Below are 22658 nucleotides of genomic sequence, written 5' to 3'. Positions count from 1 at the left end.
TCAAAAATAAATTTTAAATCAGAGGAAAAAAAAAAAATAGTATAAAAACCTAAATCAAAATTCTATTAGAACTCTTTCATACAGCTATATTTTTTTAAAATGATCAGCACAGTTAAGAGAAAGTCCTTTAGTACGTACACACACACCCCTTGTGGTGGTGAAAGAGGGGCCATATCAATGACGACTTGCTCCCTCATATGCTTAAGTCCCAATTGGACAGATGAAAGAAAGCTTTTGGCCCAGACCCCATTGCTCCTCCCCCACTGGTGCTTCACACCCAATTGGACTGGTGAAAGGGAGGAGCATTGACCATCATCACTCCTCCCCAACTGGTACTTCACGCCCAAATGGACTGGTGAAAGGGAGGAGCATTGACCCCTCACCTCCCCCAACTGGTGCTTCACACCCAAATGGACTGGTGAAAGGGAGGGGCATTGACCATCTCGCCTCCCCAACTGGTGCTTCACGCCCAAATGGACTGGTGAAAAGGAGGAGCAATGACCCCTCACCTCCCCCAACTGGTAAAAGGGAGGGGCATTGACCCCTCGCCTCCCCACATATGGACTGGTGAAAGAGAGGGGGGCATTGCCCCTTCACTGGTGCTTCATACCCAATTGGATTGATGAAAGTAGGTGGCCCTGCCCCCCCCCATCCCCAAATGGTGCTTCAGACCCAATTGCTTCAAGGTTTGAAAGAGGGGGCAATAGAGGGGAGGTTATTTGAGGCAGCATGGGAATAGCATCTGTCAGACTCCTCAGCTCTTCAGGTGAGCTGGGTGGGGGAGGGGGGGTGACTTAGCACAATGGGGGCAATTCGGGACAGCATGTCAGACTCCTGTTCAAGTGAGCTGGATGGGGACCAACTTGACATGATGAAACAGCCCACTCTTAAAACAGCCACAATGAAACGGCTGCAATTAAATATCCTGCCCCGACACGGCTTATCTCCCCCCCCACCGCCAACTGATTTAAAATTTATCAGTGGCAAACGCATTTCAAAAGAACCAATAGCAGAGTTTCAGAGTAGTAGCCATGCTATTTAACATTCAATGGTTACATCAAAACTAGAGGCTGACCAAATTTTGATTTTGGCTTTGACACTAAAACTGGCCTGAAATATCCTGGTGAATTTTGGGCTGAAACCAAAACTGTACAGTGCAGTCCACTCATTAAGAGCAAACATTGCTCTTTCAGGCCTCACAGCATCCTTCTCACCTACCTGTCAAGTTTGGGGGGATCTCAATGAGAGTCTTCAGAAGTTTCATGTCTTTAATGTTATGTATATAAATAGATTCTTCCAGGCAGACTATCAGCCTCTAGAAAACAACAGAAAGCAAATATACTGTAAGAAAGCAGAAATGACATCCCGACACCTGGTCAGAGAAGCCTAAATACTAGGGCTGTCCGATTCAGGGAAAAATATTTCGATTTGCTTTTCCTACCCAATTGGGAGGTTGGTTTTTTTTTAAATTTTGTAGCCTTTCCACCCACTCCACCCCCCTTTTCCCTCTGCAACCCCAGCCGGCACTGTGGTGTAAACGAACAAAAAAAGACTTTTCCTCTATTAAGTCCTAGCTCACGCTCGCTGTCTAATACCAGCTCTAGGCAAGATACACATTTCAAATCTGACACATTGTAATCACAAAATAGAAAATTAAATTATTTACCTTCCACTATCACATCCAACATTTGTTTCTTTCCCACTGTCTACCAATCTCTCTATTTCTCTCTCCCTGCCTTGTGCCCTGGATCAAACCTCTCTATTCCCCTCCATGCAGCATCTTTTCCTTCCTCCCCTCCATTATGATGTGCAACATTTCTTTCTCTCTCCCCGTCCTCCACCTATGTCCAACATTTCTCCCACTCTCTTCTCCATGCATCTATCTCTCCCCTCCACCACATGCAGGATTTCTACCTCTCCCTTTCTCTCCTCCACCCCAACAATTCCTCCTCTCTCATCCCCATGAACAGCAGCTTTCTTCCTCTCCCACCCATTCCCCTGTTGAGTAGTTTTCCCTCCCTCTCTCCTGTACAGCAACACCCCACTGACTCTCCACTAACATACCTCCGAGGCCTCCTAAAGCAGCAGTAGCAGACGGTCAGCAGCAGCATCGCTCTGAATGGGCTACTTGCAGCCTGCCCCGCTAGGGCTTTCCTCTGCCATGTCATCAGTGATGCCATTAGTGACACAGCAGAGGGAAATCCCCGGCGGGGCAGGCCTTGAGCAGCCCGTTCAGAACAATGCTGCTGCTGACCGTCTACCGCTGCGGCTGCAGAAATATGTTAGGTCTCACCGGAGGGGGGGGGGAGGGTGTTGGTTGCTGAATGAGTTGAGACTGATTTTCTAGGACAACGAATTGATGCGAATCAATTCCCCGAAGTGAACAGGTGAATCGGGCAGCACTACTAAATACTGCCAAGAAAGACCCTGGATAAACACAAGTGTGGCAAAAGAGAGGGAAGGTTATAGGGCCTGTTTGGGTCTGCTCCATTTTAAAGCTTTGGCATAACCTCACACCACTAATTTAATGGGCCTCTACAATCATTTTATCTGACAAGAACCCTGAAATATTGCTCCAGTGGATTTAGAAATACAGTAGCTGCCAATAAGGGGATAATTTTATAACCTAAGCGCCAACACTCCATCTAAGCACTTAGGGGTGACATTAGGAAGTATTTCTTCACGGAAAGAGTGGTGGGGCACTGGAATAAGCTTCCGGAGCAGGTGGCCAAGGCCAACAGCGTGCTTGACTTTAAGAATAAATGGGACATCTACGTGGGATCCCTACAGAGGCCTAGTAAGACACTCAGACTTGATAGGGCGGGTCAGTAGAGTGGGCAGACTTGGTGGGCTATAGCCCTTTTCTGCCGTCACCTTTCTATGTTAACTTAACTTAGAGGGCATATCTGAAGGGAGCGTACACAAGGATGAAGCATTGGGGAGACTCTTACTCACAATATTCTAAGTCACACATGTACCTGCTGCACTTAGGTGCTTCCACTTATAATTGCTCTACCTGGTTATTGGCACCAATGTTTCCTTATAGAACAGCCTTTTACCACGTACTCTCTGGATGCCTAATTCTCTGCTTGGTCTCTCTCTTATTTCCTCCTGTGTTACACTTCAGTAGCTATCCAGCCTGGCAAGTGCATGGATATGTTTGCCGCCACTGGTTCCAAGAATAAATGTGATCTTAAGACAGATAACTGTATGTTGCTTTTTAAGACATAATTCAGTCACATCCACCACTTTAAAAACTGCCTCCTATTAGCTGCATGTGCTTTGCCCTTGGAAGACCACCTCCTCCGTTGTCATATTTGGTGAGTTCGGAAAATGTACTTTATCAATTATTTTAAATGAGAAACAAATAAGAACTATACAAATTTGATTCAGAAATAGCCTAATGCTAGAAACTACAGTTCATTTATGGCAGAGGAGTTAGCAATTGAATGATGATACTGGTGACTTGTAATTCAAATCTTATTCACTCTAAATTACAGAACTGATAATGGCTTCATAAAATCAGTTATCTTCCTGTATTTTATTGTATTTGATAATTATGTTATGTACCGATTGTTATTATTTTATTATGTATGTTTTTATGGAACCCGCACAAAAATGTGGATGCGGTGGGATATAAATTTTTTAAAATAAAAATATAGTATAACATACGGAAGCTATGTATGACTCATTGTTCAGTTTCTGAATCGCACCATCAAAAAAAAAAAAAAAAGAGATCTTATTGGCTTAATATAATTTAGTACACCACTCATCTTCCCAGCTCTGCAGTCAACAGCCTGCCTTCTTTTTTACCTGTCGATTCAGTCGGACAGAGAGGATGTTACTGGAATAGCTGTAGTTACAAATTTCTGTCCCTTTCTTAAAATGATAAATGTTCATCTGCCGGGGCTTTATATGACCGACCACCACCACCAAGCTACTGGAAAAGAGGCGTTCCACGATGTAGACATCTGGGATTTCATCTAGAAATGGAAGCAAGGAAAAACACACAATCTCAAATTCCTCAAGGCACAGACACAGCAAACTTGCCTGATCTACTCAGAAAAGATTTAGACACTCGGCCAACCCTCTAAAAAAATTGAGAGAGTCAAATTTGTCTGGCAGATTGACTGAAGCTGGACTATCTACTAGTAGTCAATTGTTTAGAAATAAATGTTATCTAAAAAGCTAAGATTTTTTTTAAATTAGCTTTTAGGATCTCAAATCAACTAGACAGTCTAAGTAGAATCAATAGCAAAACTGCAAGAGTGGAAACCTGTATATTACAGAAACATAATAAGATGTGATGATGAGGATTAACTATTGCTTCATTTCTTATTAAATAAAGCTACAACTCACTCTGGCTAGGTTAATGGAGGTGGGCTACCATTTGGAAAAGTGCTTGGTGGGGGGAGATCTAGGAGGGCACATGTTCAAGTATTTAGAGGATTACAAACCTTTGTGGTTAGGCACGGAAAAGAAGGTGGGTGTGAGCATGAACTAAACATGCTTATCTACCACCAAAATTGGGCCTGGATTAGGTTCTTACCTCATTAATCTTCTTTCTTGTAAACCCACACTCTATTCCCAAGTACTCTATTCTTTGGGTAGTCAATCCCTTCTCCTGAGAAGCTTCATTTGCATATTTTTGCTCCTTCTCTCTTACCTCTAGCCCTCCGGTTCCTCAGTGTATAACAAAGCAGTCAGTCATTCCGGTAAAGGACACAGAAGAGGGAGGAGTACAGGGGATATTCTCCAAGAAACATGCCCATTTCCTCGTATTAGTAAACTGCATAACAAATAATCAAATATTTGGAAAACAGAATAAACAATTCAACAAGTAGAACTCAGTCTGCACTAACACTATAGGAACATGTTGTATATAGACCCCCCTGGATTCAACAACACAGTATTTATGGATCGTATTCTTGCTAAGATAGGACAAAGTCTAACTTACCAGTACTTATTGAGGCAGAGAGCTGGTGAATCAACATCTCCCAAAGCAGGCTTCAGGAACAGAGTGTGGGTTTACAAGAAAGAAAATTAACGAGGTAAGAACCCGATCTTTTCTTCTTGTAGAACCCCACTCTATTCCTGAACCATCAGGACGTAACAGAGCAGTCCATCAAATTTAGGGTGGGACCAATGAGCCTGCTACCAGAATCGAAGATCCAAATGCAGAATCCAGCTTGGCTGCCATGTCTATTGTATAGAACTTTGTGAATGTATGCAGAGAAGACCAAGTGGCAGTTCTACAAATCTCTTCTGGGGAAACAGCCGAAGATGCCGCCTACGAGGAAGCAACACCTCACATGGAGTGGGCCTTCACTGTAATAGGAGGACATTTACCAGCTCTGATACAGGAGGAAGAAATGCCATACAAATCCATCTGGAAATCAATGCCTTCGATGCTGGCCAACACTTTCAGGTCACTCCTGCTAGGATCTGACAGTTGAAATTCATTCATGATTTCCAAATACCTCAGCAAAAGACTGCGCACAGCCAGAGATTTTAAACACCCTGCCTTGTTTTCTCGAAACCAAGGGTGTGTAGGCTGGCTAGCACACTTCTTGAGTATGGGAAAGCTAGAAACTACTTTCAGCAAGAAAGAAGGGACTGTCCACAAAGTCACGCTTGAATCCATAATTCTAAGAAGTGCTATGCGCAGTTTGGAAACAATCTGCTTGCGGACAACTCGGATGATCAAGATTCTAATTTTATGCCTTTGCTTTCCCAGCAGGAACCTCTACAGTGGGTGGTGATACTTCATCCACAGGACTGCAGGACCCAGATCTGGGAGACACTCCAGATCTTGGTGAAGACCCATCGTGCATAGACTGCTTAAACCGTCAGCACTGATACGGATGATCTCAGAATCCCTCCAGAAGTTAAAGCCAGAGACTCTTCATGCCTCGGCTACGCAGTACTCACTTATCAGTAGTACTAAGCCGCAGTCTTCCTGTTTTCCATTGCATTCAGACATCACGAAGATGCTTATGGATCACTGGGAGATGACAGCAGGGCCACTGTGCGTGGCCAAGGCTATGTCTAAGCTTTATCCAAAGGATGCTGCATTTAACCAGTTCTTTGTTCCCCAAAAGGTGGATTTTCTGGTGGCACAGTTACTAAGTGCACCTCTCTCCCAAATGAAGGCGGTGTGGTGTTGAAGGACGCCAAGCCTGCAGAATAGATTTTGTGCTCAAGAAGCTTTTTGACTCTGCAGCCTCTGGTTTGAAAGCAGCCATGGCGGCATCTTTTGTCGCCCGAACCTGTCACTCTAAGTTGTACTACGATCAAGACACTATTGTGGACAAGGATTTTCCATTTGATTACTGAGGTGGATTACGTGGCTGATGCCCTGTATGACCTTTTCAAGGTTGTGAGCAAGCTGTTGGCTTACTCTATCTCCAAAGTATCCTCACCTGAGGAGTCCATCCCACCTATTTTTAAGCAAAAATGAAGTGTTTTGAGGCACGTTCTTGTTTTAGATAAAATGTCCCTCATATGTTCTCTAAGATTCCAGATGCTTTAATTTCATGGTTCTTACTTTTAACAACCTGCTCTCAGAGGGGTCTTTACCATTTGAAATGGGGAATATTGTCATCACTCCTATTCCTAAACCATAGAATGGTGACTTTATCACAGACTTCTAACTTCAGACCAGTTGCCAATATACCTTTCTTAACCAAAATTCATGAATAAGCAGCTTTCAAAGTTCATTGATCATTTTTCCCCATCTACATGATACTCAGTGTGGGTTGCGACCCAAACACAGTACAAAGCTGCTATTGCTAACATTAACAACTAAAGTTAAGCAACGGTTGAGTCAAGGTCATCAATCTATTTTGTTACAATTCGATATCAGTGCAGCTTTTGATTCAGTTGATCATATTTTGCTGATCAACAAACTGAGGGATTCAAGAGAAAGTTAGACAAGTTTCTGCTGAACAAGGACGTACGCTGGTAGGGCTAGTCTCAGTTAGGGCGCTGGTCTTTGACCAAAGGGCCGCCGCATGAGCAGCGGCAATGCTTATGTTCTTATGAGTGAGTTGGGTTTAGGTGGATCTGTACTTGATTGGTTTAACAATTTTTTAGTCAACAGGAATTATAGCGTGCTTGAGGGATGGAACCTTTTGTAGGAGCTGGGCTTTTTTCTGTGGGAGTGCCACAAGGCTCTTCTATTTCTCCCACGCTTTTTAATATCTTTATAAGTGCTCTGCAAAAAGTACATTTGTCAGCCGAAGTTTGTATGTGATCCAATGTTGATATTTTTTTTATTAAGTTCAAACAAGGAGGACATTTCAGCTAAGATCACCGATTGCCTGAATAGAATTGGCGATTGGGCTTCTACTAATAAGTTGAAATTGAATGCAAGTAAGACGAAGGTTCTTTGGGTTCACAATTTCATTACCTTCTGTTCCTTCATTTCTTACTTTACAATCAGGTACAACCCTGCAAGTAGATAAAACATCTAAAGCAGGGGTGCCCACACTTTTTTGACTCGCGAGCTACTTTTAAAATGACCAAGTCAAAATGATCTACCAACAATAAAATTTTTTAAAAAACACAACGCACACTGTATGCATAGAATTGTTAATTATCATTCCTATTCCGGGGTTTTTTCAAAGAGGTCAAAGCAGATGACTCTATGCACTGTCACCTCAGTAACAACCATACAAAAATAGACAAATACCCACCCCCCTCCCTTTTTACTAAACCACAATAGCAGTTTTTAGCGCAGGGAGCTGCGCTGAATGCCCAGCGCTGCTCTCGACGCTCATAGGCTCCCTGCGCTTAAAACCACTATTGCGGTTTAGTAAAAGGGGACCATATTGTAAAATATAGACAGCAGATATAAATTCAGACACATTTTGATCACTAAATTTAAAATAAAATCATTTTTCCTACCTTGTCTGGTGATTTCATGAGTCTCTGGTTGCACTTTCTTCTTCTGACTGTGCATCCAATCTTTCTTTCAGCCTGTATGCTTCCTCTCCTCCACACCTCATTCCCTCACCCAACTTTTTCTTCCTCTCTCCCTGACCTTTCTTTATTTCTCTCTTCATGCCCCCTTTCTTTTTTTCTGTTTCTATTCTTTCCTTCTGTCTCCCTGCCTGCCCCCTTTCTTTCTTTTTCCCTGCCCTTCCCCAAGCCACTGCCACTGCCATCGGGGAACAGGACCCAAACCGCCACCAATGGATAACAGGCCCCAAAGCCGACGCCGCCCCATGCTCTCCCTGCTTCGGGCCGACCAGCATTCCTCTCCCCGACATCAATTCTGCTGTCGGAGAGGAAGTTCTGCCCAGCCAGGCAGCGATTGGCTGGCCTAAACTTCCTCTCCGATGGCAGAATTGACGTCTGGGAGAGGAAGACTGATCGGCCCAATAGATCACCAAGGCAAAGTGAGTCCTGGGTGATCGACTCACTTTGCCTTGGTGAGCTACCCGTCGATTGCGATCGACCTATTGGGCACCCCTGATCTAAAGTTTTGGGTATTCTTTTAGACTCTTCTCTTACATTTGAAGATCAAATTTCCAATTTATGAAGAAAGATTTTATATATCACGAGGAAAATTAGGCTAGCGATATCGTGCTTTTTTGATCATCATTTTGCCCTGTTGGTTCAGATGTTACCGTTACCTCAACTTGATTACTGTAATTCTTTACATTTGAACTTAACATCAAAACTGATTTAAAAAATTGCAGTTGCTCCAGAATGCCGCAGTTAGATTAATTTTTGGTCTAACAAGATATGAAAAAGAGTTGCATTAGCATATAAAAATCTTCACTGGTCATCAGTTGTAAGGCAAAAAGTTTAAATCAGTTTGCATAGTTTCATCATATACTACAGACTAACTCTTCAGATAATCTGATTTTGCTTTTTTCTCATTTGAATTATTCTTCCACCAGATTATGTGGTACTTTACTACATTTTCCACAGATTAGAGGAGTACGGTATGAATGACAGCTCAGGTCCTCTTTTGCTTACGCTGCCATTACAATTTGGAATAATCTGTTTACATTAGGACTAATATCAATTACTTAATGTTTTGTAAAAAATTTTAAAAAAAATTTTATGACTTCTTATACTCTTCATGCTATGATGATATTTTAATTATTAATTGATTTTCTATTTTCCCATAGATTTTATGGCCTCTTTGAATGTAAATCGCCTTGAACCTTTTTGGTATAGTGTGATTAATAAAGTTGTGCATTAGATTAGGTAAGATTGAAGCTTTTACTTTCAAATTAGGAAATCCAAGATGGCCATGGCAACGATTTTAGCGCCAAAAATGGCCCAGGGGAGCTACACAGAAAAATTAAAAATAGTGATTTGTGGATTTTTGAGGAGGGCGAACCTAGCACTAACTCTGGCAACCCCCAAAAATTGATTTTAAGGACCCCCCACACACACATACACACACACAAATCTATCTGCCAGGCTATCAGCCTGCTACTCACTGTGCAATGCTGTGTGCTGGGAGCTACAGAATGGCCTCAACAAGCCTGGAATCTAAAGTTCTTGTTTCTTCTGACTGCCTCTGAGGCCCAATGCACCAGATGGAGACCTCAACTCCCTCTAGAACCCACGCAAGCTAACGGGGAGGGGGGGGAAAGGAATGTAGTCAGCTCCGATCCTGGATGAAAACTGCCATGCAGCCTGCGCTCAAACCCACTAGCAGACGAACCTGGGGTAAGCTATGCTCCCAAGGGAACGGTCCCTGAGCTCCCAAACTGTTAATGCAGGCTGACAATGGGTGCACTGCAAAGCAGCCTACCTCTTGAAAGCAGATCCTCTGCCTCAGAATCTGCACTCTCCCGCAGCCAGAGTTGTCCCCCAAGGGGATTCTCTGCAGCACGAAAGATAATCCTTGCAAAATAACAGAAAGACTCAATTTAAAGAAAAATAAACATAAGCACAAAAGACAAGCTCTTACTGTCTCACTTGTAGGAAGACAACTGAGGAATTGGAGGACAGCCCAGAGGCAAAAGTATGCAAATGAAGCTTCCTAGAAGATTTATTGCAAGAAGGGATTGACCACTCAAAGACCCAGGAAGAGTGAGGTTGTACAAAAAAAAGATCTTAGCAGCTACAGCTGGCTAGACTGCTGGACTATATCCTTGCAGTACGAAGAAATGAACAATTGGTCATTTTCCACAAAAACACATTACATGCAGAAAGTATTTAGTTCATGCTGTAAAATTCCCTAGAGTTTGTTCCCTGGCAATCCTTACCTATGTCCTCACGAGAAAAGAACAGAACAGGGTTACGAGTTTGACCCAGTGTAAGGTTTAAAACTCATGTCTCTCCTTTACTGTATAAAGGAACCCAATGCTCACATTCAAAGAGGAAAAATAAGGCCAACACACTAGGGGACAAAAACCAAAAACGAAACAGCAAAACCTGCCACTTCCTAGAGATTGATTTTATGTATCTATGAAAAACAAACATGCAGACTTACTGTTTTCATGGACCAGGTCCAATTGTTCAACAGAGCCCAAGGAGAAAAGTTTGTAGCCAATTTTGGTTCCAATTGCCAGAGAACTGTGGAATACAAACAGATGTTTGACCATTACTAAAAGCCTCAGTACAGATTCTTGGCACAGGAATAACTCAGTAAGACCCTGAATGAGCTGCACCAACAAGTAAACCCATGGGAAAAATGTGGTAATGTCTAGAAAGATTTCTTCACAAATGGCAGGATCCCACTCCTGCTGTGCATTTTGAAGGTAATTTTATAAAGCAGGTTTTGCAACTAAAAAAAAAGGGCAGCTAGTTTTTCTTTACCCTATTTTTTATTAAAAGATTTTTATGTTATTGTTTTTCTTCAGCAAGATTAATACCGATTAGATTATTAAATTGTAGAAGCTGTACAAATAGGTTTTTTCTTTTTTTATAAAATTATAGAGTGGAAACAGAGACTGTCTGAATTCAAAAGGGCCTGGGATAGGGATCTCTCAGAGAGAGAAAGAGATAATGGTTACTTTGGATGGGCCATTTGGCCTTTATCTGCTGTCATGTTTCTATGATAGATATATGTGCAAGCAGAAAATGCTATTTTACATGTGTAGGCATTCCTGGGGGTACAGTTTGGGATGAGCAGAGTAGAGTTGTGCACGCACACACCATTTTGCAAAATTGTGGCATAGTGCACTAGTGCTGCCCGATTCATTTCCTCCCAAAATAGGACTCACTGATTCAGTGAACAGCCACCTCCCCCTCCCCCAGTGAGGCCTGACATACCTCCAGGGCCTTCTAAAGCAGCAGCAGTGTTGGCGGCTAACAGACGCAGGCTCTGAACAGGCTTGCTCGCAGTCTACCCTGCCAGGCCTTCCCTCTCCCACATCACTGATGATGTGGCAGAGGGAAGCCCTGTTGGGGCAGGCCGCAAACAAGCCTGTGTCTGCTAGCTGTCTACTGTCACTGCTGCTGCATTAGCAAACCTGATGGTATGTCAGATCTCGGGGGGGGGGGGAGGAGAAAGAGGGAGGTTGGCCGGAAAACAGGGGGATTGCAGGGAGGGACAGAAAGCTGCTGCACAGGGGGAAGGGAGGAAGAATTGTTGGACGGGGTAGAGAGGAAGGGAGTGTAATTAAGAGGTAGAAAGGGGTGAGAGAAATCACGCATATGTTAGAGGGGAGGTCGACATGCAAGAAGAAAAGAGAGGGAAAAATGTTAGACGTAGGATGGAGGGCAGGGAGAGATGGTGCATGGGAAGAGAGAAAAAAAAAAATTCACATGATAATGGAGGGTAGGAAGGGAGAGATGCTGCCTGGAGGGGAATAGAGAGGTTTCACCCAGGGCAAAAGGCAGGGAGAGAGAGAAAGATGGAAGACAGTGAGAAAGAAATGTTGGATATGGCAGTGGAAGGGAAGGTACAGGGATGGAACATGGATGGTGAGCACAGAGAAAGAAGAAAATATCAAATGGGCAGGAGACCCTGGTGGGCGAGTTAACAGAAGACACACAGAAACCAGAGCCTGGAACCATTATGATTTGAATAATAAAATGACCAGACAACAAAAGGTAGAAAATATAATTTTAATTTTCTATTTTGCGATTACAATATGTCCGATTTGAAATGTGTATCATGCCAAGAGCTGGTGTTAGACAGCAAGCGTGAGCTAGGACCTAATACAGAGAGGAAAAGTTTTTTTTCTTTGTTTATACCACAGTGCCAGCTTGGGGTTGGAGAAGGCACAGGTGGATGAAGAGGCTACAAAAGAAACCCGCCAAGATGATTGAAAAAAACAAAACAAAAAAACGCCTCATTCGGCAGGAAAAGCTAATCTAATTGAAAAATCGATTCAATAGGCTGAATCGAATTTTTAAAAAAAATGTTGCCCTGAATCTGGCATCACTATTGTGCACTGCCTCAGAGCAGGTGCAAATTTGTGACCAAGAACAATTTGGGAATCTCTCTTATAAAGACAAATACCTTATAAACAAGCACGTTTTATGGAAAATGGAAAAAGGACTGTGCCCAACTAAAACTAGCAAGGCTTCTGTTTCGCACGAGCATTTACTATGCCTGCAAAAGGCTGATATAAATACTTGCACCCAACTGATGGCAGTTAGTTGGGCAAATGCAGTTACCGTATATACTCTAATATAAACTGACCTGCATAGAAACCAGGGGAGGGGGGTTAATATTTAATTGCAGTATGTTGCCTTGCCAGGCTCTGCACCCCGTTTCCCCTCCCTTGTTGCTCTGCCTCCAGTCCCCTCACTCACTCTCCTGCCTATCTCTATACCTAGCCCCACTCCCTCTCTCAGTCAGGTTCTGTACCCTGTCCCCCCTCCCTCCAAACGACTTGCAGGCCTCCACCGGGCCTGTTGTGAAACCTAGTGGTCCAGCGGTGATCGGGATAGGAGGGATCCCTCCTGCCTCCTGTCCTAGCCAATTCTAAGAATTTTTACCTCCTTCCCACCTACCCCAAGTACTTTTAGTATCCCTGGTGGTCCAGCAGTAAATTTGCATGAGTTCACGGCAGAAAATCAGCTAGCGGCTCTACATGAGCAGGAACAAAGGAAAAGTTGCTCTTGCCAATGCAGAGCCACTAACTGATTGACTGCCGTGAGTTCTCGCAGTCGCCAATCAGCAGCTCTGTGCGGGCAGCAGTGAAGGAAGGTCACTCCTGCTGCAGTTCACTGCTAGACCACCATGGATACTAAAGATATGCAGGAGGGAGGTAAAAATTCTTAGAATCGGCCGGGACAGGAAGGATCCCTCTTGTCCCAGCCACCAGGTCTCACGGCAGACCCAGCAAAGGCCTGCAACAGGTTCAGGAGAGGGGCAAGACCTCCATTTCTGGGACTTTTTATGGCCCAAAAATCTTGTTTTATATTTGAATATATACGGTATTCTATAACATCAAACTAATTTCTAGGAATGCCCCTGACCCGTTCATGCCCCTCCAATACCCAAGCCCCCTTTGAAGTTGCATGCTATAAAATTTAGACACATTATAACATAGGGATTACCTCAAATGAATTGCCTGTTTAACATCTAACTCATTAATTAGTTTATGTGTGGATCTGGGATCCACACCTAAATTTGGACAACCTATACTGAATCTGGGGATTTATGGGTCTGCTGACAGGTTTAACATGGATTTATCTTGCACTTTACCTTCCAGTCCAAGGCAGGTCACTTAACTGCCAACTCCAGACTCCGTCCCTTCTGCCTTGCTGCGCCATATGCTTGGAACAAGTTGCCTGAATCCCTATGGTGCTTTCGACTCCTATCTCCTCTCACCTTGGGTTCTGCATCCCCAACCCTATATTTCATGTTTGTCTGTCCAAGTTAGATTGTAAGCTCTTCCTATCAGGGACTGTCTATAAATGGTCAGCCCACCTCTTTGAGAGAGCTTTCGACTCCTAACTCCTTTCACCTTGGGTTCTGCATCCCCAACCCTATAAGTCATGTCTGTATGTTCAAGTTAAATTGTAAGCTCTTCCAAGCAGGGACCGTCTATAAATGTCAAAATGTACAGCACTGCAGTATGCCTTTCAGCGTTATCTAAGTGATAAGTAGTAGTAACCTAAAACTAGACAGAGTTAAAACAATTTCATATGGTCCACTTACATTTCCTCTGGTATATCCAAGAACTTGCAATAGCCAGAGCCATCTCCAGCAACTTCAGAAATAAATACTTTTAGATTATACAGCTATTAGAGCCCTCACTATGGAGCTTCCCTAAGAAGTCATTTCAGAGCCCCTTGAGGTGTTTCGGTAAGCTTTAAAGCAGGGGTGTCCAACCTGTGGCCCTGTGAAGTATTTTGTGCGGCCCCGGTCGAGGGCGATGCAGTGTTTTCCTCTGCTGCCCCTGGGTGTTTACCGTCTTGCCGGCTCCCTCCTCTGCTTTCTGCAGCGTTTGCGTGTTTGTGTGGCCCCAGAAACATTTTTTTTTTGGTCAATGCGGCCCAGGGAAGCCAAAAGGTTGGACACCCCTGCAAAAGAAACCTGGTGAAAATGGGGTCTAAGTATCCTCAGCAATCTGAGTGCAGGGGTTCCTTTCAGCTCAGGGGTCTTCCACTCCCAGGCTGGCTGAAGCGGAGGATGCTGCAGAGTGTCTCTGGAGATGGGAGGAATTTATTTTTTTGCTCCACAGTAACATTTACTGGCCAGACCTAAAGGTGTATGCATATCAGGTACTCAAGAAAGCAGCTCTCTGTGAAACCTGCCTAAGGAATGTCACTGCAGTAGCTGGTTACAGGTGGAGGGTTTTAAACAAGGGGGGGAAAATGTTCAGTTGTAAAGGAAGATTCGTTGTACTGTAGCACAACACTGAAAGTCCAAAAATGAGAAGCAAATTTCCAGGCCAAACCCCTCTCCAAATTTAGCACACATGAATTAATCAGGAGATTATACCAGGAAGCCTTATAGAGAAAAAGGCAATTTCTCTACCCACTCGGTCACAAAATGTAAGAAATAGCCATAGTTCTGTGCAATAATGGAATCCTCCTGCCTCTAGAATTACAGTCTACTGGGATGGCTTGGTAGCTCACGTGGAGGACCTGGAATCAATTCCCGAGTCAAGTTTTCCATTCCCTTACTCAGCAGCTCTAAACATTTCATGAAGGGAGGAAGCTACACTAGCCATTTCTTAATACACAAGGCTGAGGTGTAGGGCCTCCAATTTCAGAACCCTGGTGCCCAGTTGAAGTCTGCCAGGATGACTGAACTGAATTAAGTTGGGAAGCATACAATATAAAATAACATTTCCTACTGCTTGAAGCCCAAATGATGAAGTTACGACTGTCTTATTTTGGTCACACTGTCAGAAGAGAAAGATCATTGGAGAAGTATACAGTAAAACCTTGGATTGCAAGTAACTTGGTTTGCAAGTGTTTTGCAAGACAAGCAAAACATTTGATTAAATTTTAATGTGATATACAAGCAATGTCTTGCAATACAAGCACATACAGTATACACGCGTCACATCACAACTGAGCCGATGGTTCTACTCTCTCTGAGGTCTTGCCATACGAGTACGTATAGTATTTTGTATTAAAGTTTTTGGGTTGTGGAATGAATCGTCTGTTTCCATTATTTCCTATGGGGGAAATTCGCTTTGATACACGAGTGCTTTGGATTACAAGCATACTTCTGGAACGAATTCTGCTCTCAAACCAAAGTTTTACTGTATTATGTTTGGGAAGATCAAAGGAATCAGACGAAAAGAGCGACCTGCAATCGGATGGCTGAAACAACCATAGGGATGACACTGGAGGACCTTTCCGGACAAAACCAATCTCTTCTTAGATCTCTAATTCATCAAGTCACTAGGACTCGAAGACGAGTCGATGGCACCTAACTGACTGCTCTGTTGCTGCCTTGAAGGGCAGCCTGACAAGTTTGCCAGCGTGAAGGTCCATCAGTGGCTGCTTTCCACCAGTTTTACAAACGCCACATATTGGAAATAGCCCTTGATTACTGGCAAAAGTGTCTTCAGAAATTTATAATATTGAAAGATTACATTTTTAAGGGCTAACAGTAATTAGTAAATAAGTGAGTTTAAATGAATACATTTAAATAAATAATGAAACTTTTGGTTCTTATTTTTATCTAGTTATGATTTAAGATATTGTGGTTCTGCTTGTATAATAGATTGGGTTCCATTTAAAAAAGGACAAACGGGACAGGAGGGGTCATGGATTTTTATGTATATATTAGAAAATTACAATTAAAATAGAAAGAACTCCGTATTCTTAAAAATAGGCAAGGGATAACACAGAATGAAAATATATATAATAAATATATATAGCTTATATTCCCATATATATTTGAATATAAACTGAGATTTTTGGGCCAAATAAATGGCCCAAAATGAGGGTCTGGACCTATTGCAGGCCTCCACAGGGCCTGCCGCAAGACCCGGTAGTCCAGCAGTAGGCTGGGACATGAGGAATCCCCCCTATCTCCTGTCCCAGATGAATCCAACCCCCCCTCCCCCGACTCCTTAGCAGCATCTCGGTGGATGGGACAAGAGGAATCCCTTCTGCATCCTGTGTCTGCTGAAATTGACAACTATACCTCCCCCACATACTTTTTGGGTCCCTGGTAGCCAGTCGTTACACAGAGCAGGAGCGATCTTCCTGTCCTCCTGTTCCATCCGAGGCTGCTGGCTGATTGGCTGCTGCGAGTTCTCGCATATATGCATACACATAATATTTTAAAATAATTTTGCAGACAGTCTCACTAATAAACCCTCATGATGCCAGAATCATCTAACTTAATGGAAAAAAGCTCTCTCAAAAAAGAATGTCTTCAAAAGCGTTCTAAATTTAAAATAGGTGGGTTCAAGATACACTTTCCAAACAGATGGCGAAATACAAAAGAAAGCTCTTGCTCTAGTTAGCTCATAATGAATTACAGTCTTGTTTAAAAATAAGTTCAGTATTTACCTTGGACAAGAATAAAGCAATGATATAAGAACTAGGTCCACCGAATAAAGATCTGATTGGCAAATCTAAAGCCTTCCAGTGAGGAGAGGAAATACTCGTGGGAATAATGATTTGTGATGCATTTTTAATTAGTATGTCAGAATGCAGATACAATTACACTTCAGAAAGATTATTTACCACTGACGTAAGTGGTACATCAGAGGACTCAGGGCAGAGAAGAACTTTAGGTAAGTTTATCCATATGCTACGGTTTGAGAGTAGAACAAATAACTAGTTTCAGATATATCTTTTGGCAGCTGCATTGCAAGAAGGACAAAGATAGCTATGTGTCATTAGCTTACTTGCATGCTCTGCCACTTTGCGCTGTATTGCTAGGCAAAATATGTTTATCCTCCTCTTTGTTACATCAAAGTTGCAGCACAAAGTAAGTTTCAATGTGAGCCTTGGAAAACAAAAATGTATTGGATGCTCCTACAATTCAGCCTGTGCAATCCTATGAAAGGAAACCACGTTTGCTTCACGATGTCTGATTTTCTGTACAGCCTAACTGCTTTACTGTCCCTTGGCACATTTAAGATTGAGACAAGTGCTCGTAATCAAAATTTAAACACATCCAAAAACCCACCCGAGTCGGCACTTGGACGACCTAAAAGACAGGTCGTCCCAAGTGCTGATAATCAAACCAACTTTCTGGACATGCCGCGGGACTTTAATGCCTCTGAATACCACTGTGCGCCCAGAGTTCAAAGGGGCGTATCTGGAGGAGTGGTGGGATGGGGGCTGATCTAGACTTTAAGTCATCCTGCAGGGATAATCAAATGTTTTACTAGACATTCTGGACAAACGTTGAGTTGACGATGTAAAAACAGGTATAAGTACTAAAAAAGGTATCCAAAGTGACCATATAACCACTGCAGAGACAATGTAAAGAAATCCACACACTCCCCCAGTATTCACTGACCCCCTCACATCCCCCACTAAGAGCAGAGCACAAAAAGTACATACTCGTCTCCAGAACATCAGCACCTGGTATAGGAAAGCCTAGTAGAGCTGCACAGAGATATCTTAAATAGCCTGGGGAGTGGGCTAGTGAACCACGGAGAGGAGAACCCAGACCCATAAGCTACTCTAAACCACTAAATTTATGGTGGAACATGTGCACCCACCAAAAAAAACCAACCCCAAACCGTACTCTACTTCCATATAGGTGCCACCTGCAGCCATAAGGGCTATTGGGGTTGTAGACAGGTGGGCATAGTGGGTTTTGGGGGGGCTCACCATAACCTATAAGGTAAGGGAGTTCTGGTGAGATGATTATTTCACACACTTTTTGTGAAGGTCACAGCAGTGCCCTGTAAGGTGCCCCACTGCTCTGTTGCCATGTCTGGGTAGCCAGTCCCCTCCCACATCCAAATGGTCTTGTTCTGGGTGTTTGGGACTTGGACAAAATTTGGGGCACAAATGTGGCATAAAGATAGACGTCCTGGTGGTCTGGACGAACAATTGCTTGGATGTCCAGATAGACAATTTCCGGAGAAATAAAAAAATTCTAGATGTATTTTTCCCACTGCCGACTTTGGGCGTCTAATGCCATCCACCCAAATCAGATAGATGTATGTTCTGATTATGCCTCTCTATGTACTCGGTGGTCTCGGGCCAATTGGAGCTTACAGGATTTAGTTTGGATTAACAAACTTCTGTGGAACTCTCAGGGCAGGCTCAACCTACAGACCAGGTGAGGTTCTGAACCATGGCGCCAATGATAAAGGCACCAAAATCTCAGTCCAGTCTACCTTCAAACTTCTAGAGGGATAGATGTCGGACTGGGATTTTGGCACCCTTTATCATCAGTGCCCTACCAGCTCAGCAGGAGGAGAAGAGAGAGAGGGAGATACTGGATCACAAGTTGTTTTTTTGTTTGTTTTTTTTTGGGGGGTGAGAAGGAGAGAGATACCAGATTGTGAAGGGGCAAGGGGGCATCAGTGCAAATGCTGGCTTAGGATTTGAGATGAACTCTTTCCGGTGGATGGATCATTCTAGTCAGGCAAAAGGAATCCCTTTCAAATTCCTCACCACAGGTGTATTTAAATTGGGATGGTGGGGTGGGGTCTACGTTGATGGGTTTTACACTTTAGATATTTGGTCTGCTCAAGAAAAAAAACTTCCTTACATCACTTTCCTAAAGTTAAGGGCTGTATGGCACTCTCTCTAAAGGCTTTTAGAGATTTATGTATTTGGATTTATTAACCACCTTTATGAAGAAATTCACCAGACTGGGATTATTTGGTTGGCCATTCAGACAGACAATCAAGTAACCATATACTATGTCAATAAGCAGAGAACTTGGTCATCTCTCATGGGATGACTCACAAAGATAGGTGGAGGGCAAGTTTATAAACAAAGCCTATTTGTGGCCTATTTTATACAGGTGCATAGATGTCTATGCGTCACACAAATCTACAGAAATACTGCCTAGACCATGGGTGTCAAAGTCCCTCCTCGAGGGCCGCCATCCAGTCGGGTTTTCAGGATTTCCCCAATGGATATACACGAGATCTATTTGCATGCACTGTTTTCATTGTATGCTAATGGATCTCATCCATATTCATTGGGGAAATCCTGAAAACTCAACTGGATGGCGGCCCTCGAGGAGGGACTTTGACACCCCTGGCCTAAACCAAGGTCGATGTGTAAGTATTTATATATTACAAACTACAAGTGGTATATAAATACTTGTACACTTTTATTTATTTATTCAACAGCATGTGTGGTGCAATTAGATGTGTACTTGTATGTGAGTTTAGAATAAGGCAGCCAGCCATAGCACAGGAGTTGCGTATTTTATAAAATATGCGTACTTTATAAAATCACATGAACTTTACAAACATTTATGCCTGTTCCCAAACAGGTGTAATGTCATCGACCTCAGTCTAGGAAGTATTTCTGTAGATTTCTATGAGACGCATAGACATCTATGTACCTGTATAAAATAGGCCACAAATAGGCTTTGTTTATAAACTTGCCCTCCACCTATCTTTGTGAGAATTCGCGGGAGCGTCAGCGCCAAGCAGCAGCGTCAAAGTGCGCTCCTGCTCTGTGCCGTTCAGTGGCTGAAGAAACCCAATCTTGTGGCAGCCACCACCAGCCGGGTTAGCAGCGAGGCAGGAATGTGGAAAGCTCGTTCCTGCTCGCTGCACCTCTGGACCACCAGGGATCGGCAGAAGAAGTATGAGGACGAGGGGGGGGGGGAGACAGGATGCAGAGCCTGACGGCGGCCTGCAATAATTCTAGGAGGGGGGCTGGCCCGAATATAAACCGGGACCCCCATTTTTGGGCCCAAAATCCCGGTTTATATTAGAGTATATACAGCATTTTAGTGCATAGGAAGTGGAACATCTTTTTGTTTGGGGAGTAGCCAAAAGTTCCGCCCTAGCCCCAGCAGAAAGAAGCCTGTGGCACCTCTCCAGCCTCCAACTGCCTCACCTACCTTCCCCAGTCACTGTAATTTTAAATGTTCGGGCAGCCGCGGCGCAGCGTCAACAAATAGGCCTGCCCCGGAAGTCTTCATTCTGCAGCGACTTCCTGTTCCTGCACAGTTGGAATGCTGCAGAATGAAGGGTTCCAGGGTTGCTCATTGACGCTGCGTGGCTGCTGCCCAAACATTTAAAATTATAGTGGCCAGGAGGAGATAGCTGGTGAAAAAGAGCCATAATTGACTCTTCTGACCGCCAGTTTTGGGGGAGGCCATAGCCTGTGGCCTCCCCCCGTTCTGATGCCTACGTATTAGTGCATTTACAGTTAATCAAAACTTAGATATTTCCTCTTATTCACTATCCAGAGGAGTCCAGGTGAATCACTTCCCAACCTATATCTGGCAGGAGATTAATGTCCTTAGGATAGGTGCACTGCCTAATTATTCACATTTCACCACAGAAACTGGCAAGTTCAAAGTAATTACTAGCAATCACTGAAATCAGTGTACTGTGGAGCACATACAGTATATTCACACCTGTGAATAAAAAATAAACACATCAGCATTTTGGACTTTTGTGCATTTTTTTAAATGCAAAGCAAAAATATGTTTAAACAAAACAACCTTTGACCACATTTCATAGAAAGCTTCCAAACGTTCTTTAGTAATGAACTACTTGGTGCAAACCAGTTCATTTTTTTTTTTTTTTTTTGGGGGGGGGGTGTTAAACCAGTATACAAGAATGTCTTTCACCAGTTTTTCCAAAAGAAATAGAAAAACTATCTATGTGGAAATTATACACACATATATAAACCATACTTGAACACAAAATTCAACACACTTTAGTCCATCAGGTTTACTTATTTTCCTCAACTTGTACTCAGCAAAGAAAAAAAATCAAGCACCACTTCCACATACACATTCTAAAGCTGTATCTTTAAAAATAGTAAATCATCCAGGCCAAAGCAGGAAACCCAACCAAAAGCACATCAGCTCCTGGATCCAAAAATGTGCAAAACCTCCAGAATAAATACTTTTGAAAACGGTGCTTTTTATATAGCCACACAGGAAATAATACCTGCTATGGAAACAGCCTCGTGTGTACATATGTACGTACATATGCAAGTATATATACATACATGGAGTTCGTACTGTTTCCTTTTACAGTTGGTGGGGGAAGGTGAAGGAAAAGGGAGACAGGAATAGATTCCCAGACAACTAAGGATGTCAATCAACACAAAACTGACTCAGCCTGTCTCTGGTGACTTGGAACTATCTGGGAACCCAGACAGGAATAGCATATAAAGCCAGAGCCATCAAGTTCGATGAGAGACCTCTGGCAAATCCTGATCAGGATGCAAAAGTAAGGAGGAGGCGTCAGAAAGCACAGTTGCAACTTGGCTCCAGATCCACACAACAGATTGATCCCTATGCAGTGAGTTAACAGTATTGCTTCTCTTACAGAATTCATTCCTACCCCCCTAACTCCTCTAGATTCAAACGTCCCCACATTCAGTGGTACCATATAGCTCCCCTCCCAGAATTATTACTACAACTGTATATACCCTGTTTCCCCGAAAATAAGACCTACCCCGAAAATAAGCCCTAGCATGATTTTTAAAGATGCTCCTAATATAAGTCCTACCCCAAAAATAAGCCGTAGTTAAGATTGACCCCCGAAGACCCCCCCATATGTTCCCGACACTAATGCTGTCTGATTTGCTGAAAAAATCAGACTCGTTGATTCAGCAACCCTCACCCCTTCTGCTTTAGGAGGCCTGGGAGCAGAGGTATGTCAATCTCAGGGTGGGAGGGTTGGTGGGGGTCTGCTGCACAAGGAAATGGGAAGAATGATGCTGCACATGGGGTAGAAGAGAGGAAGGGAGAGATGATTGTACATGAAAAAAATAAGACATCCCCGAAAATAAGCTCTAGTGCGTTTTTTTTAACCCCAAATTAATGACACCGTCTTATTTTCGGGAAAACACAATATTATAGGGAAAAGAAGTCTTGTCTCGATATTGAACACTAAAGCAAAGAAAGAAGACAAGCAAGAGGTCAGAATCCAACCAAAACAGTTACTCTATTGTAGTGCAGAGTCTTAAAAAAACATAAAGGTCCCAACTAAGATTCCAGTTTCGGCATCCGTAGATACCTTCTTCAGGGGGCTAATGATACTGAATAAAAAAAAAAAAAGAGAATGCTGTATATCTAACATGCAACAGACGGTCCCTGCCCTGGAGAGCTTACAATCTAATCTGGGCAGACAGGACAT

General features: G+C 43.2%; 1 protein-coding gene across 6 annotated transcripts in view; it reads right to left on the bottom strand.

Annotated features, from left to right (window-relative positions):
• WIPI1 (WD repeat domain, phosphoinositide interacting 1) overlaps positions 1-22658 on the bottom strand; it is a 55411-nt gene that overhangs the window by 32398 nt on the left and 355 nt on the right. For all 6 annotated transcript variants that reach the window (XR_004540898.1, XR_004540899.1, XM_033961320.1 and 3 more), the window contains exons 2-4: positions 10463-10545; positions 3814-3983; positions 1219-1315 (exon numbers count right to left, since the gene is read on the bottom strand). Coding sequence is in view for 4 of the 6 variants with exons in the window: in XM_033961320.1 (XP_033817211.1) it covers positions 1219-1315; positions 3814-3983; positions 10463-10545 (350 nt within the window). In the remaining 2 variants the exon portion in view is untranslated. The remainder of the gene's footprint in view (positions 1-1218; positions 1316-3813; positions 3984-10462; positions 10546-22658) is intronic.

This window comes from Geotrypetes seraphini, chromosome 10 (assembly GCF_902459505.1).
Source record: "Geotrypetes seraphini chromosome 10, aGeoSer1.1, whole genome shotgun sequence".
NCBI lineage: Eukaryota > Metazoa > Chordata > Amphibia > Gymnophiona > Dermophiidae > Geotrypetes > Geotrypetes seraphini.
This window is presented reverse-complemented; position numbering and strand designations above follow the sequence as displayed.